General features: G+C 61.3%; 1 protein-coding gene across 1 annotated transcript in view; it reads left to right on the top strand.

Moving 5' to 3' along the window:
* The window catches only part of NBEAL2 (neurobeachin like 2), a 28,560-nt gene extending 11,201 nt beyond the window's left edge, over positions 1-17,359 (top strand). Inside the window, 46 exon segments of the mRNA XM_033066746.1 lie at positions 368-445; positions 527-610; positions 724-822; positions 1,616-2,187; positions 2,277-2,409; positions 2,482-2,601; positions 2,683-3,013; positions 3,111-3,193; positions 3,300-3,392; positions 3,641-3,812; positions 4,210-4,343; positions 4,424-4,583; positions 4,657-4,759; positions 5,137-5,290; positions 5,412-5,570; positions 5,651-5,810; positions 5,958-6,043; positions 6,296-6,955; positions 7,028-7,206; positions 7,277-7,436; positions 8,174-8,311; positions 8,383-8,688; positions 8,780-8,929; positions 9,615-9,772; positions 9,852-9,976; positions 10,141-10,261; positions 10,337-10,494; positions 10,610-10,751; positions 10,753-10,930; positions 11,577-11,672; positions 11,750-11,874; positions 11,957-12,097; positions 12,180-12,310; positions 12,386-12,495; positions 12,575-12,692; positions 12,769-12,866; positions 12,946-13,062; positions 13,142-13,231; positions 13,349-13,458; positions 13,543-13,715; positions 14,087-14,181; positions 14,261-14,377; positions 14,459-14,620; positions 14,692-14,840; positions 16,114-16,249; positions 16,949-17,359. Of these exon segments, the coding sequence (XP_032922637.1) occupies positions 368-445; positions 527-610; positions 724-822; positions 1,616-2,187; positions 2,277-2,409; positions 2,482-2,601; positions 2,683-3,013; positions 3,111-3,193; positions 3,300-3,392; positions 3,641-3,812; positions 4,210-4,343; positions 4,424-4,583; positions 4,657-4,759; positions 5,137-5,290; positions 5,412-5,570; positions 5,651-5,810; positions 5,958-6,043; positions 6,296-6,955; positions 7,028-7,206; positions 7,277-7,436; positions 8,174-8,311; positions 8,383-8,688; positions 8,780-8,929; positions 9,615-9,772; positions 9,852-9,976; positions 10,141-10,261; positions 10,337-10,494; positions 10,610-10,751; positions 10,753-10,930; positions 11,577-11,672; positions 11,750-11,874; positions 11,957-12,097; positions 12,180-12,310; positions 12,386-12,495; positions 12,575-12,692; positions 12,769-12,866; positions 12,946-13,062; positions 13,142-13,231; positions 13,349-13,458; positions 13,543-13,715; positions 14,087-14,181; positions 14,261-14,377; positions 14,459-14,620; positions 14,692-14,840; positions 16,114-16,249; positions 16,949-17,053 (7,269 nt within the window). The 3' untranslated portion in view covers positions 17,054-17,359.
* Positions 17,360-17,915: the final 556 nt, after the last annotated feature.

Here is a 17,915-nt window from a genome sequence, read left to right as displayed (position 1 = left end):
ATCCCCATCCTTTATCCCCATCCTTCATTCCCATCCTCATCCTCATTTCCATCCCCATCCTTCATCATCCTTCATCCCCATCCTTCATCCCCATAGTGCATCCCCATCCTTCATCCCATCCTCATCCCCATCCTCATCCCCTTCCTGATGCTAAACAATCCCTGAGGTTTAGGGTGACACCAAGTTTGGACACCTTCATCTCCATCCTCCCCCTTCCCAGCTCTAAATGATGTGACACGCTGGTGTGTCCCTTTTGGTGACACCAGGGTTGGGCACCTCCACCTCCATCCTCACCATTCCTGAACAATCCTGGGACACATCCCCAGAACCATTTCCCTGTGTCCCATGCCCACCCCGTGTCCCACAGCTCTACCTCGGCAGCTCACGGGAGGTGGATGAAACCCGGGATGAGGCTCCCACACGGAATGGGGATGGATTCCAGCAGGTACCCCCCAAAACCCACCCCTCACCCCTGGTGTCCCCGTTCCCGTGTCCCAGCAGCTCCCCCATTCCCGTGTCCCCGCAGGTCAGCGCCTGCAGCTCCGACGCCATCGCTGTCCACGCCCTCGGCGTGCTCACGGCCATCATGAGCAACTCGCCCTCGGCCAAGGTGGGCAGGGGACCTCCCCTGAGGGGGGACACCCCAAAACCAGTGGGATTTGGGTGTTTTTATCCGGGTTGAGGCAGGGCTCAGCTGGGATCCTGCTGTCCCTGTGCTTCCAGGAGGTGTTCAAGGAGCGCATCGGCTACGCTCACCTCTTCGAGGTGCTGAGGAGCCAGGGCCAGCCCACCCAGCGTCTGCTCCAGGAGCTCCTCAACATGGTGAGCACCATTCCCACTTTTCCTGGCTCCAGGCAAAGCTCTCAGCACTGGGAGTTCCTGTGGATCTCAGCCCCCCTTTCTGAGCACCCCCGTCCTCTCCACTCTGCTGGTTTCTCAGCAGCTTCCTCCCGAGGGGTCCTTGGGCATCTTTCGCTTGGACTTTACTTGGGTTTGGGAGTTTTGAGCCCTTTTGGATGTGGAACTGCTCACTCTGGACACAGGAGGGTCTCCAAGGTGCTTCATGCATGAGGGTCTCCGAGATCCTTGATTTGTGGAGGCCTCCAAGACACTTCATGCACAGAGATTCTTAATGCTCCAAGATTCTGGATGCACAAGAATCTTCAGAATGCTTGGTGCATGAGGGCCTCCAAGATCCTTGATACATGGAGGTCTCCAAGATTTTTGATGCTTGGGGATGCACAGTACCTCCAAAACTATGCATGGGAGTCTCCAAGATCCTTAATCCCTGAGGACCTCCAAGATCCCTGATGCATGGAGGTTCCTCAGATTCCTGATGCATGGAGTCTCCAGAATTCTTTATGCACAGGATCTCTGAAAGGATTGATGCATAAGAGTCTCTGACCTACTTGATGCACGAGGGTCTCCAAGATCTTTAATCCATGAGGGTCTCTGAGACCCTTGGTGTTTGGGGTCTCCAAATTCTGGATGCATGGGAGCCCCCAAGATCCTGGATGCACAAGGGTCTGCACAAGGTCTCTGCTGCAGTCCCTGGGTTGGATCCATCCCTCCCCAAGCCCTGGAGCTGCACCAACCCCTTCTTGTGTCCCTGCAGGCAGTGGAGGGTGACCACAGCTCCTTCCCAGTGCACCCCATCCGCAACGAGCAGCCCCTGCTGATCCTGCTGGCCTGGCTGCCGGCGCTGGAGTGCCGGGATCTCCAGGTGCTCCTGTCGGCGTGGCTGCGGCGGCTCTGCGAGGCCTCCCTGCCCAGCCGCCTCACCTGCGTCAAGGCAGGCATGGTGGGCTCCCTGCTGGGCGCCCTGGCCACCGAGCCAGCGCTGCCCAGTGCCTGCTCCCAAAACCTGCTGGAGCTGCTGCGCTCCTTGGGCAGCCTCTCCATCCGGCCCGGGGAGCTGCGGCAGCTCCTGCGGCTGCTGCGGCGTGAGCGGGGCCGGGGGCCGCATCCCTACGTGGCTCCGGTCATCCGGGCACTGTCCGGCATGGCCAGGGGTGAGGGCCCTCCCCGGGCGCTGCAGAGCTTCGACCTGAGCCCCGGCATGGCCGGCATCATGGTGCCCACCATCCAGAAGTGGCCCGGCGGCGCCTTCGCCTTCCACGCCTGGCTGTGCCTGAGCGAGGAGGAGCCGGAGCCGCCGGCGAGGCCCAAGAGGAGGCAGCTCTACAGGTGATGCTCGCTGGAGGGGGTGAGGTGAGGGTGGGGAGGGGCAGCAGCACCATCCCCACCGTGGTTTTCTCCATGGTTTTCTCCACCAGCTTCTTCACGGCGGGCGGGACGGGCTTTGAGGCGTTCTTCACGGCGGGCGGCGTGCTGGTGGTGGCCGTGTGCACCAAGAAGGACTACATGACGGTGGCACTGCCGGAGTTTGCCTTCAATGACTCGGCTTGGGTGAGGATCATCCCCGTCCCTGTCCCCATCAGGGCCACCACAATGCCCTGATGTCCCTCTCTGTCCCCCCAGCACTGCGTTGACATCGTCCACGTTGCCGGCCGCCGGCCCTTCGGCCAGAACATCGTCAGCATCTACGCCGACGGACACCTGCGGAAAACGGCGCAGCTCCGCTTCCCGTCCCTCCACGAGGTGAGGGATCCTCCCAGCGCCCACCCAGTCCCTTCTGCACAGCCTCACTGGGGGCTGAGTGTGATCCCTTCTCCCTCCCAGTCCTTCACCTCCTGCTGCATCGGCTCCGCGGGCCACCGGACCACCACGACGGCCGCCACCACTGCCAGCCACGCTCCGGCATCCCATGGGCCGGAGCTGGTCTTCCCCCAGCACCCTGTGCTGGCACGCTCCCAGTCTGTCCCTGCCACCCTTGGTCCCCACTCTTGGACCCCCACCCAGCTGCCCACGGAGGGGGTGGTGGCCACCACGGCAGCTGGCAGCCAGGACATGGAGTGGGGCAGCCCCACCTCGCTGGAGGGGCACCTGGGCTCCGTGGCCATCTTCTGCGAGGCTCTGCAGCAAACCCAGGTCAAGGCTCTGTTCTGTGCAGGTACATCAGGGTGGGACGTGGAGGATGTCCCCAGGGTGCTGGTGGTGACCGGGGGTCTCTCCACCATGTCCCAGCTCACCCCAGTGCTCTCCCCCAGGACCAAATGTCGCATCCCCGTTCACGCTGGAAGGTGACTTGGTGGAGCTCAGCAGTAAACTCTTGCTGTACTACACCCCCCAGGTGAGCAGAGCCACGCCCCTGGGGACAGGGACAGTGCTGGTGGACCCTGTGCCACCAGGGATGTGTCCAGGAGCATGAGGATGCTCCCATGGTGTTTCTTTTCCAGGCCTGCAGGAACAACATCTGCTTGGACCTCTCTCCCAGCCACGGCTTGGACGGGAGGCTGACGGGACACAAGGTGGTCAACTGGGACATCAAGGTAGGCTGGGCTCAGGGTGACCAGGGGACACCTTCTGGGCCACAGTCCCAGGGCAGGACCCCCACAGGTCCCCTGGACCCTGCAGGGACTCTGCCTGGGTGTTGGGTCCATCTGTCCCACAGGTCTTCAGCATCCAGGGTGGGCCCTGTGGGTGATGCTGGGGGATAGGTGACTTTTGGGGACCCCAGGTGTCTCCTCCTCCATGCTGCTGTCACCACCCAGCAAAGCCTCTCCCCTCCCTCCCCCAGGATGTGGTCAACTGTGTGGGTGGCATGGGGGTGCTCCTGCCCCTGCTCGAGCAAGTGGTGTCCAAGACAGAGGAGCCCGAGGATGAGCAGGAGACCAACGACCTGGTGGGGCCGGAGCTGACATCCTCCAGGAACGCCCAGGGCATGCTCATCCCACTGGGAAAGTCCTCAGGTGAGGATTCAGGGGATGTGAAGCAGGAGCTGTGCTGCTCAGGTGGCTGGAGGTGATCACGGAGGGGTTCCTGGACGTGGCAGGTGTCCACATGGCAGGAGAGGTCCTGTGTGAGGCTCCAGGAGTTACAGGGTAATGGAGAAACCACTTGGGATGTTGTTATGACCCAATTAGTCACAAACAAAGGAAGGGTGGCTCCAGGAGCCTTTGGCATGAGTGGAATGTGCTTTCTCCCAATATCCAGCTGCTCATTCCCAAGCTCAAAGCAGCAGAGGCTTCCACCTCCTTAAATCTGGAGAAAACAGGAGAGCAGGGTGAAAAGTTTGGAGAGACAGTGTGGGATCTCCAGGAAGGGGTTTGGGTGGGCCCAGGGCTCACAGGTGCCGGTGCCCTGCAGAGAGCAGACTGGAGAGGAACAGCGTGGCCGCCTTCCTGCTGCTGGTGAAGAATTTCCTGCGGAACCACGCCGTGAACCAGGAGAGCCTGGTGCAGTGCCACGGGCCAGCCATCATCGCAGCACTGCTGCACAAGGTGCGTGAGGCTCCCAAACCCCACCCCACCGTCCTTGCCGTTCCCAAGGCGCTGGAAGTGTCCCCTGTCACCCGTGGCAGGTCCCCGGCTCGCTGCTGGACATGAGCACCTTGATGGCCTCGCAGATCCTCATGGAGCAGGTGGCGTCCGAGGGCAGCGGGCTCCTGCTGCACCTCCTCTACCAGCACCTCCTCTTCGACTTCCGCATCTGGAGCAACAGCGACTTCGCCGTGCGCTTAGGTGGGAGCTGGAAATCCTGGGAATGTCCAATCCCACGTGGCCTCCGTGGGATCCTGACACCTTCCCCCTGCAGGTCACATCCAGTACCTGGCCAATGTGGTCAAGGACCACAAGCAGCGCATCCGCAAGAAGTACGGGGTGCAGTTCATCCTGGACTCCATCCGGACCTACTACGGGTGAGTTGCCATGTGGGGCTGGAATCCTGGAATGCTCATGGGGTGGGACTGGGGCTGGGCTTCACCCCTGGGAGCTGCAGTTTGGCTAAACACCGTTTTTGTGGGATAATGTCCCTCCTTCCAGAGTGGGAGCGTTGTGGTGGGTGCAGAACCTTCCATGTCCCATCCCTGAGCCCATGCCCAGCTCTAAAATCCAACCCCCAGCAGCCACCAAGAGTGTGGTGGCTTCTGCTGCAAGAAGACCCAAAAGTGTGGAGTGGATCTGTCCCAGGGGCAGATCCCTGGAGCTCCTCAGGCTTTGTGTTGGGATTTGGGATGACGCTGGAGGTGTTTGGTGGGTGACAAGGGACACATCCCCACGGGTGTCTGTCCATCAGCACCTCCAGGGAGAAGACCACAGCCACCGACGACATCAGGACAGTGCAGACGTCCCTTTTCAGCCTGGTGAAGGATTTCTTCTGCCGGAGCTTCTCCGGGGAGGAGATGCAGAGCTTGCTGAACTACCTGGCTGGGGCACAGGATGAGCAGCAGGTGTGTCACCGGCCACGCTGTGCTCCCCAAACCCCCCAGTGAAACATGGGCTGGGGAGAAGCCATTGAGGTCCTGGTGGGACCCTCGGGGGGCAGTGGACAACCATCCCGGTGTGCTGCAGGTCTGTGGGGCGCTGGAGGTGATCCACAGCCTGCTGAAGGGCTCCCCAGCCCAGGAGCAGCTCTTCGCCTTCCTCTTCGAGCCAGGCCACGTGGAGCTGCTCTTCTCCCTGCTGGTGCAGAAGAAGTTCTCGGATGAAGTGCGGGAAAGGGTCTTCAAGGTAGGGAGGATCCCCATCAGCCACCTCCTGCTGTCCCAGCAGGGATGTCACAGCCAGGTGGCCTCTTGCTGTCCCACCAGATCCTCTACAAGATGCTGAAGTACGAGAAGGTCCCCGAGCGCAGCAAGAGCCGCCTGAAGCTGAAGGACATCGGGTACCACGGGCTCATCTCCTACCTCAGCGACATTCCTGGCTCCATGCTGCTCTTCCGCTGCCTCTCGGAGCAGGTCCTGGGAGCAGGTACCGTGTGCCAAAGAAACCAGGCCACCATCCCAGCAGTGGGATCATCGCTGGGGCATCCCACGAGGCTCAGCTGGGCTGGGTCTTTGGTGGCTTTTGGGGACAGCAGGAGGTGTCCCACCACTGTGCTGCTCTCCTTGTCCACAGACCCTCCCAACTACAAGGACCTGGTGGCCGTGGTGTACCTGTCCCACCGGGCTGAGCTGAGCATCCGACTCGACATCTGCCGCAAGGTGAGCAGGGCAGGGACACAACGGGAGGGGACAGAGGTGTCACCTGGGGACTGAGCTCCTTGGACACCCAGCTGTGCCCAAACGTGGGGATGGATGGTGACATGGATCTGCCAGCATGGAAATGGTGCAGCTCCAGCACCCTGTGATGGTTTTGGAGGATCTGGGGTGCTCCTGTTCATGGGGTGGGTCGATCCACCAAGAGCTGAGGCAGCAGCGTCCAATGTCCTTCTCCTTCTCCTCCTCCTTCTCCAGCTCTTCCACCTGATCTATGCGCAGCAGGACCTGGTGAAGCAGCTGGCCAGGTTGGCCGGCTGGCAGGACACGCTCACCAAGCTCTACGTGAAGGAATCCTACGAGTGCCGCCAGCCCAGCCTGAGCACCTCGGGCTGCCCGGAGCTGCTGCGCCTCTCAGAGCCCCCCGGCAAGGACAGGCTGAGCCCTCCGCCCGCCGAGCTCCAGGAGCTCGATGTCTTCCTCCCGCTGGGATACGAGGCCTCGGACCAGGAGCTCTCCGAGGGTTTCTCCGACCACTCCATCTCCCCGAGCGGCCGCACCAAGTCCTTCCACTCCTACAACTTCAAGTCCTTCGACTCCTCGGACCGGGCCAGCCGCTCGTCCTCCAACCCCGGGGACGGTCCCCCCTTCGACGGCGTCTACCACCCGCTGTCCCCCTTCTCCACCTCGCCCTTCGACCTGGGGCTGGACCTGGCCAGCACCAGCTCCATGGCCACGGCCGAGAGCGGCACCCAGACCCCGGCCAGCGGCCCCGGCACCCCCTCACCGCTGGAGAGCTTCAAACCCTTCCCGGGAATGCGAGCACGCAAGAGCTCCAGCCTGTCCAACGTCCTGGACGAGAGCAGCTACCAGGACGTGCTGCCCAGCGACAACATCTCCAACACCAGCAACCCCCAGGTGAGCCCCACACCCTCATCCCCACCGTCCTGCAGCACCGTGGGCACCTCTCACCTCCCTGTCCGCCGGCAGCAAACCCCCGAGGAGGAGCTGTGCAACCTGCTGACCAACATCATCTTCTCGGTGACGTGGCGCGGGGTGGAGGGCTGGGACGAGGCGGCCTGGAGGGAGCGCGGCCAGGTCTTCTCGGTGCTCACCAAGCTGGGCACGGCCTGCGAGCTGGTGAGGCCCCCGGACGAGATCAAGCGCAGGTGAGGCTCGGCCGCTCCCGGGGCTGCACCCCAGGGAAGGGCAGCCTGTGGAGCTGCTGCTGTCCCACAGCCTGCTGGAGATGATGCTGGAGTCGGCGCTGACGGACCTCAAGGAGTCGGGCCCGGCCGCGCTGCCCGGGCTCACCCACAACGCCCTCAAGCTGCTGCGGCTGCTCCAGGATTTCCTCTTCTCCGAGGGACACAACAACCAGGCCCTGTGGAGCGAGAAGGTGGATGGGAATGAGCGGGGATTCCTGCTCCCAAGCCTCAGATCTGCTAATCCCTAATGTCAATCCTGGCTCTAAACCCTAACCCCACCTGCAGAACTTGGATGTAACCTCAGGCTTATTCCTGAAGTGCAATCAAAGCCTAATCTTAACCTTGGGAAATAACCTCACCCTCAAGCCTTGAATTAAATCAAAGCCTAACCCAACCTCTGCCTTGTTGGCAATCTTAAATTGAATCCCAGTCTTAATCCTTAGACCTTAATCCTAACCCCTAATCCTAAATCTAATCTTAAACCCTTTCCATAAATGCAACCCTTCCTACTTTAAACCCTGAATTTAAATCCTAATTTATAAACTCCAAATGTAACTGCACCTCCTAAATCATGGTTCTAAACCTTAACTCCACATCTTTGTCATAAAGCCCAACCCTTAATCCTAATCTTAACCCTAACACTTTCTGTAAACCTAAACCCCAACCTTAACTCACAGCCTGTAATCTCACAGTCCTTCCTACATCCTAACCCTCAACCTTACTGCTGTACCTTTGTCCTAAAGCTCAACCCTAACTCCAACCCTATACCCCAGCCCTAATCCTGACCCCTGAGCCCCAACCTCACGCCAAACCCAGACTAGTTAGTCACGAGTTGAGTTCTGATCCTAAACCCAAGGAGGGCTGGGTGGCGGGGCTGGAGCCGCTGGCTGGGATTGCTGCGGGGCGGGGGCTCACGGTGTCCCCCCAGATCTACGAGGGGGTCAGCAGCCTGCTGGACAAGCTGGGCGTGTGGCACCACCTGGCCAACGGCACCCCCGACCTCAAGGAGATGGCGCAGACGGGGCTGCGGGTGCTGCTGGGGTACATCCTGCTGCAGGACCCCCAGGTGGGTGCCCCCTCTCCGCGCACCGCGGCGGCACCGCGGCGGCCCCGCCTGACGTCCCCTGTCCCCTCCAGCTGCACTCCCTGGCCTACGTGAAGCTGCACAGCCTCCTGCAGACCACGTCGGCCCCGCGGAGGGACGAGGCTTGCTACCTGCTGGGCAAGCTGGAGACGCCGCTGCGGCGCTCCCTGGATTCCAGGTCGGAGATCTTCTCCTGGTTGGTGCCCATCATCCGCACGCTCATGGATCAGTGCTACGAGACCCTGCAGCTGCAGCAGTTCCTGCCCTCGCTGCCCCCCACCAACGGCAGCCCCACCTTCTACGAGGATTTCCAGCTCTTCTGCACCACCCCAGAGTGGAGGGGCTTCATCGAGAAGCACGTGGGTGCTTTCGGGGGAATCATTGTTGTGGGGTTTATCTGGATGATGGGTGGTGGGTACCAAGCCTGGAAATACCTCTCTGCTCATCCAGGTGCAGCCCACCATGGCCCAGTTTGAGATGGACACGTTTGCCAGGAGCCACGACCTGATGTCCAATTTCTGGAACGCCTGTTACGATGCCATGATGAGCAGCTCCCAGCGCCGCGAGCAGGAGAAGGCGGCCAGCCGCAAGTTGTTCCAGGTACTGCCTGCTCCTTGTCCCTGGGGTGGCACCCTGGGGACAGCTTTGTCCTGGGGACACTCTCTTCATCCTGGGATGTCATTCTGGGTTCTCCTTATCCTGGGGACATGCTCCTCACCCTAAGGATGTCATCTAAGGGATGTGCTCCTTTATCCTGGGCACACTCCTCACCCCTGGGGTGTCACTCTGGGTGCCCTTTATCCTGGGGACATGCTCCTCACCCTAAGGATGTCATCCAGGGGATGTGCTCCTTTATCCTGGGCACACTCCTCACCCCTGGGGTGTCACTCTGGGTGCCCTTTATCCTGGGGACATGCTCCTCACCCTAAGGATGTCATCCAAGGGATGTGCTCCTTTATCCTGGGGTCAGGCTGCTCACCCCAAGGGTGTCAAGCAGGGAATATGCTCCTCACTCTGGGGATGTCATTCTAGGAATGTGCTCCTCTCCCTGGGGTGTTAATCCTGGGGTTGTGCTCTTCACCCCAGGGATGCCATCCTGGGGACATTGCCTTCAGGAAGCGCTCCTCCTCCTGGAGATGTTGTCCTGGGGATGTGCTCCTCATCCTGGGGATATCATCCCAAGGATGCACTCCTCATCCCAACCACGTCATCCTGGGAATGTTCTCCTTACCCTATGGATGTCCCCAGCCCCTGTTGTCGCTTCACTCTGGTGTCCCCTCGGCAGGAGCTGGTGCTGGAGCCGGCGGCGAAGCGCTGCAAGGCGGAGAACGCCCGGCACGCCAACGTCCTCAAGCAGACCAACAACCAGCAGAGCACCGTGCTGAAGCAGTGGCGCTCCCTGTGCCGCCTGCTCACCTCGCCCCGCTCCGCCTGGGCCGACCGGTGAGTCCCCGCCTCGTCCCCAGGGATGGGTGGCACAGCCAGGGCTCCCCGGGGTGCCTCACCCCCTGCCTCACCCCAGGAACCCGCCGGAGGTTCGCTGGAAGCTGTCCAGTGCCGAGACCTACTCCCGGATGAGGCTGAAGCTGGTGCCCAACCTCAATTTCGACCAACACTTGGAGGCCAGCGCCCTACGGGACAATCTGGGTGAGGTGGTGGCACCTGGGGGTCCCCCTGTGCTGCAGGCAAGGTGTCACTGATAGGGTTGGGCTGGGAGATGTCGTGGACAGTATTAAATTTGGGAGCCCTTCACAGGAATTGCCCCCAGCTCAGGGGGGTGGTGGATCCTGCTGAGCCCCTCCTCATTTCAGGAGCTGACCACCTGCAGAACCCTGCCGAGTCCCTCCCGCTCGCCATGGCCAAGGAGGCCAAGGTGAGCGAGCTGGAGGATGACCAGCTGGCCGAGGAGGACCTCCCTGTCCTGGACAACCAGTGAGTGACCCCAGCCCTGCCACAGTGCCGTCCCACTGATGTCAGCAGAGTGTCCTCACCCTCTGTGCCACGCAGGGCTGAGCCCAAGGAGCAGAACCAGCGGGAGAAGCTGGTGGTGTCGGAGGACTGCGAGCTCATCACGACAGTGGCCGTGGTCCCTGGGCGCCTGGAGGTGACGACCCAGCACGTTTATTTCTACGATGGCAGCAGCGAGAAGGAGGAGACGGAGGGAGGTAATGGCAGGCACTCCTTGGGGGGGTGGGGATCCCTGCCCAGCCCCATCCCTGCCTTGGGAACAGCGGGATGGTGACACCTGGGGGGACCTCTGCGTCCACCCACCCTCGGCAGGGATCGGCTACGACTTCAAGCGCCCCTTGTCCCACCTGCGCGAGGTCCACCTGCGCCGCTACAACCTGCGCCGCTCCGCCCTCGAGCTCTTCTTCATCGACCAGGCCAACTACTTCCTCAACTTCAGAAAGAAGGTGGGGACCCCCTCATCCCCTCCCACATCCCTCCCAGGGCCCGAGCTCTGGCCATTCCACGTCCTCCTGTCCCCGCCAGGTGAGGAACAAGGTGTATTCCTCCATCCTTGGCCTGCGGCCCCCCAACCAGACTTATTTCGGCAGCCGGTCCCCCCAGGAGCTGCTCAAAGCCTCGGGGCTCACACAGGTACCAGCCCCACCACACCTGTCCCCATTCCATGTGTCCCCTTCCCAGGTGGAAGAGGGGAGGGTGACAGTGTGGGATGGGGATGTCCATTGGATGTGGATGTGGGCATGGACATGGACACAGACATGGGACCAGGGATGGACATGGACAGAGGATGAAAGATGGCTTTTAGGAATGGCCATGGGACCAGGGATGGACATGGACATGGAATCAGGGATGGCTGTGGATCTGGGAGTGACCATGGGACCAACTAGGGATCGCCATGGCCATGGACATGGACAGAGGATGAAGGATAGCTGTTGGGAATGGCCATGGGACCAAGGATGGCAATGGAATGAGGACAATCATGGGAACAAAGGACAACCACAGGACATAGGATGGTCTGAGAGTAGGGATGTCCATGGAACAGGGGATAGTTGTGGGATGGGGTTGGCTGTTGGACCAGAGGTGGCTGGAGAACAGGGATGGCCGTGGGGTGGACAGGGCCACAGTTCCGGGGACAACTGTGGGACCAGTGATGACCATAGGACTGGGGACAGCTTTGGAACCAGGAATGACCAAGGAATGGGCACTGCCATGTGCTGGGGGGTGTCTGCCCTGTCTCCTCCACCACCAAACCCATCTCCTCCCTCTCCCTTCTCTCCAGAAATGGGTCCTGCGGGAGATCTCCAACTTTGAGTACCTCATGCAGCTGAACACCATCGCGGGGCGTACCTACAACGACCTGTCCCAGTACCCCGTGGTGAGCCCCTGCCTCCCCCACTGTCCCCACAGCCACCCTGTGCTCCCCCACCTCACCCACCTCCCACCCTCACCCAGTTCCCCTGGATCCTGCGGGATTACGTCTCGGAGACCCTGGACCTCACCAACCCGGCCGTGTTCCGGGACCTGTCCAAGCCCATCGGGGTGGCCAACGAGCGGCACGCCCGGGACGTCAAGGAGAAGTGAGCACCCCACAAACAAAGGTTTGGGGACATGGGGAGCACCTGGTTGGCTCCTGCTGGACCCCTCCCACCTGGCCTGCAGGTACGAGAGCTTCGAGGACCCCACGGGCACGGTGGACAAGTTCCACTACGGCACTCACTACTCCAACGCCGCCGGGGTCATGCACTACCTGATCCGCACCGAGCCCTTCACCACCCTCCACATCCAGCTGCAGAGCGGCAGGTGGGCACCCAGCAGGTGGCTTCTGCAGAGGGGACACCGTGGGGACACGACCAGGATCCAGCCAGGTGTCCTGTGCCCCCAGGTTTGACTGCTCGGACCGGCAGTTCCACTCAGTGCCGGCGGCGTGGCAAGCCCGCATGGAGAACCCGGTGGATGTCAAGGAGCTCATCCCAGAGTTCTTCTACTTCCCGGAGTTCCTGGAGAACCAGAATGGTAAGGGACACCATTGTCACCAGCTGGGGAGCACAGGGGGCTCTGTGTCCCTCATCATCCCCATCCTGCCCGCAGGGTTTGACCTGGGCTGTCTGCAGCTCTCCAATGAGAAGGTTGGGGACGTGGTGCTGCCGCGGTGGGCGCGCTCCCGCGAGGATTTCATCCACCAGCACCGCAAAGCCCTGGTGAGATGGGGGAGCCCCTTCAGCCCTGGGGGCGTTCTGGGGCCATTCCCACCCCACCTGACACCCCATCCTTGGACAGGAGTCGGAATATGTCTCCGCCCACCTCCACGAGTGGATCGACCTCATTTTTGGGTACAAACAGCGCGGCCCGGCCGCTGTGGAGGCCCTCAACGTCTTCTACTACTGCACCTACGAGGGTGAGCTGTGGGGCAAAGGGAGGGGACACCCACCAGGGACGTGTCCCCCTGTGACTGTGACCATCCCCATCCTCAGGGGCCGTGGACCTGGACGCCATCACCGACGAGACGCAGCGCAAGGCTCTGGAGGGCATCATCAGCAACTTTGGGCAGACGCCCTGCCAGCTGCTCAAGGTAGCTCAGACCCTCCCACCCCCCAAACCAGCCCCTTTTGGGGTTCCCCCCATTTCTGATGGGTGCTCTGCCCCCCCAGGAGCCCCACCCAGCCCGGCTGTCGGCAGAGAGCGCTGCCCGCAGGCTGGCCCAGCTGGACACCCGCTCCCCCAACGTCTTCGAGAACCTGGACCAGCTCAAGTCCTTCTTTGTGGAGGTGAGGGCACCCCCAGGGCTGCAGGACTGGGAGTGGGGAGTGGCCAGGAGGGTGCCCAGCAGCTGCTGTGTCCCCACAGGGCATCAGTGACGGGGTGGCCCTGGTGCAGGCCGTGGTCCCCAAGAACCAGGCGCATTCCTTCATCACTCAGGGATCCCCCGACATCCTGGTGAGTCTGGGGAAACTGAGGCACAGGGATGTTTTGCTGGTCCAGGGAGGTCCAGGACCAAACCAGGGAGGATCCCAGCAGTGAGAGCAGTGTCACCTCCCCTTCCCCTCTGCCCAGGTCACCGTGAGTGCCAACGGCTTGTTGGGGACCCATAACTGGCTGCCCTACGACAAGAACATCTCCAACTACTTCAGCTTCACCAAAGACCCCACTGTCACCAACACCAAGTGAGTCACCGGGGCACAGGGTCCCAGGGATGGTCCCTGGAGGTGGCACCAATCCACCAGCACCATCCCACATCCCCCTCACAGGACCCAGCGCTTCCTGCAGGGCCCCTTCGCCCCCGGGGCCGACCTGAGCTCCCGCACGCTGGCCGTGTCCCCCGACGGGAAGCTGCTTTTCAGCGGGGGACATTGGGACAACAGCCTCCGTGTCACCTCGCTGGCCAAGGGCAAGGTCGTGGGGCACATCACCCGGCACATAGGTGTGTTCTCCTCCCGTGATGGTGATGATGATGATGATGGGGCTGTAGGGCCATGGCAGGAGGCAGGTGACACCACGAGCAGGTGACACCACGAACAGGTGACACTTTGACCTGGTGACACCACGAGCAGGTGACACCACGAGCTGGTGACACCATCAGGGGCATCTCCCAGTGTCCCCATCTCCCGGGCACAGTCCAGGTTCCAACCTCAGAGCTGGAGTGGGGTGAGGAGCAGCAGCTCCACACCCCAAAATACATCTTGGAATGGGATTGGCAGCAATTCCACATCCAAAAACACATCGTGGTGCCATCCCATGGAGTCAGGGGTGGGAGGGGACTGGCACCTCATGGTGTCTCTCTGGCTGTCACAGATGTTGTCACCTGCCTGTCACTCGACCTCTGCGGCATCTACCTCATTTCTGGCTCGCGGGACACCACCTGCATGGTGTGGCAGGTCCTACAGCAGGTAGGGGCTCGAGGAGCAGGGGGAGTTTGTTGTGGGCACTGCCAGCAGGTCATTGATGTCCCGCTGTCCCCAACTCCAGGGTGGCTTTTCCAGCGGCTTGGCTCCCAAACCCGTCCAGGTGCTTTACGGCCACGACGCCGAGGTGACGTGCGTGGCCATCAGCACCGAGCTGGACATGGCCGTGTCCGGCTCCAAGGTGAGCTGGTGGGGCCGTGGGGTGGGCGTGGGATGGGCAGTGCCACCACCATGGTCACCCTGTGTCCCCTTCCTCCCCCAGGACGGCACCATCATCACCCACACCGTGCGCCGGGGTCTCTTCATCCGCTCCCTGCGGCCGCCCGGCGAGAGTTGTCCCCCCGCCGTCCTGTCCCACCTGGCCGTGGGGCCCGAGGGACAGGTGGTGGCCCAAACCGCCGTGGGGCAACCCTCCTGCTCCAAGGTACGTCCAGGTGTCCCCACTGTCCCCTCCCAGCCACCACCACCCCCACGCTCCCCCTGTGCTCCTTGCAGGACAGGTTCGCGCTGCACCTGTACTCGGTGAACGGGAAACTCCTGTCCTCCGTCCCGCTGGACCGGGAGGTGACAGCCATGTGCCTGACCGAGGACTTCGTGGTGCTGGGGACCTCGGAGTGTGGGCTGGAGATCCGTGAGCTCCAGAGGTGAGGGTGCCTGTGCCCTGTCCCGGTCCCGCTGTGCCCTTGGGGTGTCCCATGCCATGGTGTCCCATGCCATGGGTCGTGTCCTATATTGTGGTGCCCCATGCCGTGGTCTCCATGCCATGATGTCCCATGCCATGGGTCATGTCCCATGCCATGGGTTGTGTCCCATGTTGTGGTGTCCCATGCCATGGGTCATGTCCCATGCCGTGGTGTCCATGCCATGATGTCCCATGCCATGGGTCGTGTCCCATGCTGTGGTGTCCATGCCATGGTGTCCCATGTTGTGGTGTCCCATGCCATGGGTCATGGCCCATGTGTTGGTGTCCCATGCCATGGGTCATGTCCCATGTCATGGTGTCCATGCCACGATGTCCCATGCCATGGTGTCCATGCCATGGGTCATGTCCCATGTTGTGGTGTCCCATGCCGTGGTGTCCATGCCATGGTGTCCATGCCATGGGTCATGTCCCATGCCATGGTGTCCATACCATGATGTCCCATGCCATGGTGTCCATGCCATGATGTCCCATGCCATAGTGTCCCATGTTGTGGTGTCCCATGCCATGGGTCATGTCCCATGCCATGGTGTCCATGCCATGATGTCCCATGCCATGGGTCATGTCCCATGTTTTGGTGTCCCATGCCATGGGTTGTGTCCCGTGTTGTGGTGTCCCATGACATGGGTCCTGTCCCATATTGTGGTGTCCATGCCATGGTGTCCCATGCCATGGGTCCTGTCCCATGTTTTGGTGTCCCATGCCATGGGTCATGTCCCATGTTGTGGTGTCCATGCCATGATGTCCCATGCCATGGTTCATGTCCCATGTTGTGGTGTCCATGCCATGATGTCCCATGCCATGGGTCATGTCCCATGCCGTGGTGTCCATGCCATGGGTAATGTCCCATGTCACGGTGTCCCATGCCATGGTGTCCCGCACCATGGTGTCCATGCCATGGTGTCCATGCCATGGGTCCTGTCCCATATCGTGGTGTCCATGCCATGGTGTCCCATGCCATGGGTCATGTCCCATGTCATGGGTCCTGTCCCATGTTGTGGTGTCCATGCCATGGTGTCCCATGCCATGGTTCATGTCCCATGTTGTGGTGTCCATACCATGATGTCCCATGCCATGGTGTCCCACACCATGGTGTCCCATGCCATGGTGTCCATGCCATGGGTCCTGTCCCATGTTTTGGTGTCCCATGCCATGGGTCATGTCCCATGCCGTGGTGTCCCATGCCATGGTGTCCCACGCCGTGGCCGTGTCCCCAGCCTCAGGGCGGCCGTGCCCCCCGTGCCCATGCGGGTGCCTGTGCGCAGCGTGTCCGTCACCAAGGAGAAGAGCCACATCCTGGTGGGGCTGGAGGATGGAAAACTCATCGTGGTGGGCGCTGGGCAGCCCGCAGAGGTGAGCAGGACCTCACCGCCAGGTCAGGGTGGGAGGGGGATGTCCCTCGGTGTCCCTCAGGTGTTCCCAGGGTGGGGACATCGGTGTGTCCTCTCCAGAGCTGAGGGGGACCGGGGTGGGGAAGGGGATGTGGGAGAGAGATGGAGGGAAGGGGGGATGGAGAAGAGGATGAGGGTCTGGAAGGGGATGGGGATGGTGAAGAGGATGGAGATGGAGAAGAGGGTGAGGATCTGGAAGATGAGGATGGGGATGGAGAAGGAGAAGAGGATTGGATGGAGAAGCAGATGAGTATCTGGGAAGGAATGAGGAGGAAGAATGAGGTGAGAATCTGGAAGGAGATTGGGGTGGAGAAGGGGATGAGGACCTTGGAATGGGATGGGGATGGAGAGGATGAGAATGGGAATGGAGAAGTGGATGGGGAACTGGAAGGAGATGGGGATGAGGATCTCGGAATGGGATGGGGAGGGAGATGAAGAGGATGAGGATGGGCATGGAGAAGTGAATGAGGCACTAGAAGGAGATGGGGATGGAGAAGGGGATGAGGATCTTGGAATGGGATGGGGATGAAAGGGATGGGGATGAAAAGGATGAGGATGGGCATGGAGAAGTGAATGAGTATGTGGAATGGGATGATGAAAGGGACGAGGAAGGGGCAGGATGAAGGATGTGGGGATGGGAAAGGCTCTCCCCTGTCCCCAGGTGCGGCCGGGCCAGTTCCACCGGCGGCTGTGGCGTTCCACGCGGCGCATCTCCCAGGTGTCGGCCGGAGAGACGGAATACAACCCCTCCGAGGGCAGGGCCTAGGCTGGCACCCACCCCCACCCACCCACCCCGGGCCCTGAGCCCCCCACACGGACTGGGGGGGCCCCGAGAGCCCTGCCCCGCCCCACATCCGTGGCCTTATCCAGCCCCGCTGGGGTGCGCAGCCCCCCTGGATTTTCGGGAGACGCTTCCCCCGCTCTCACAGCGGGATGGGGGACAGGAGGAGGTGGGGACCCCTCGCTGGGAAAGGGGGGTGGCACAGCCCCCCCTCCCCCCGCCGTGCCCGCTGGCCAGGAGCCGGCAGCGTGTGGGTGTCCCCCCTGATTTTTTATTTCTATCTGTTTTTAGAGCTTTTACAGAAAAAGAATTGTTATTAATAATAATAATTAATAATATATCTGTGAGAAATCACGGTGTGACGCCCGTGGCTGTGCCAAGGTGGGGACACAACCCCTCCTGTGTGTGTCCCTCAGTGTCCCCCCATTGTGGTGTCCTGCATGGGGAACCCAGCACAGGCTGTGCCAGGCACTTGTGTCATGAGCAGCTCTGTGCCCACCTGTCACGAGTTTGTGAGGTCTCAGCAGCTCTGCACACACACGTGTCACGAGTGTCGGGGTGGTCTCAGCACCTGTGCACACGTGTGACAAGTTTGGGGGGGGTCTCAGCAACTGTACACACACCTGTCATGAGTGTGGGGGTCCTCAGCAGGAGCTGGACTTAAATGTGACGAGTTGGGGGGGTCTCAGCAGCTGTGCACCCCCATGTCACGAGTTTAGGGGGTCTCACCACCTCCCCACACGTATGACACGAATTTAGGGGTCTCAGCAGCTTTGCATCACCCTGTCACGAGTTTAGGGGGTCTCAGCAGCCCCCCACACGTGCATCATGTGTTTTGGGGGGGTCT

Source organism: Catharus ustulatus, chromosome 1 (assembly GCF_009819885.2).
Source record: "Catharus ustulatus isolate bCatUst1 chromosome 1, bCatUst1.pri.v2, whole genome shotgun sequence".
Taxonomy (NCBI): Eukaryota; Metazoa; Chordata; class Aves; order Passeriformes; family Turdidae; genus Catharus; species Catharus ustulatus.
This window is presented reverse-complemented; position numbering and strand designations above follow the sequence as displayed.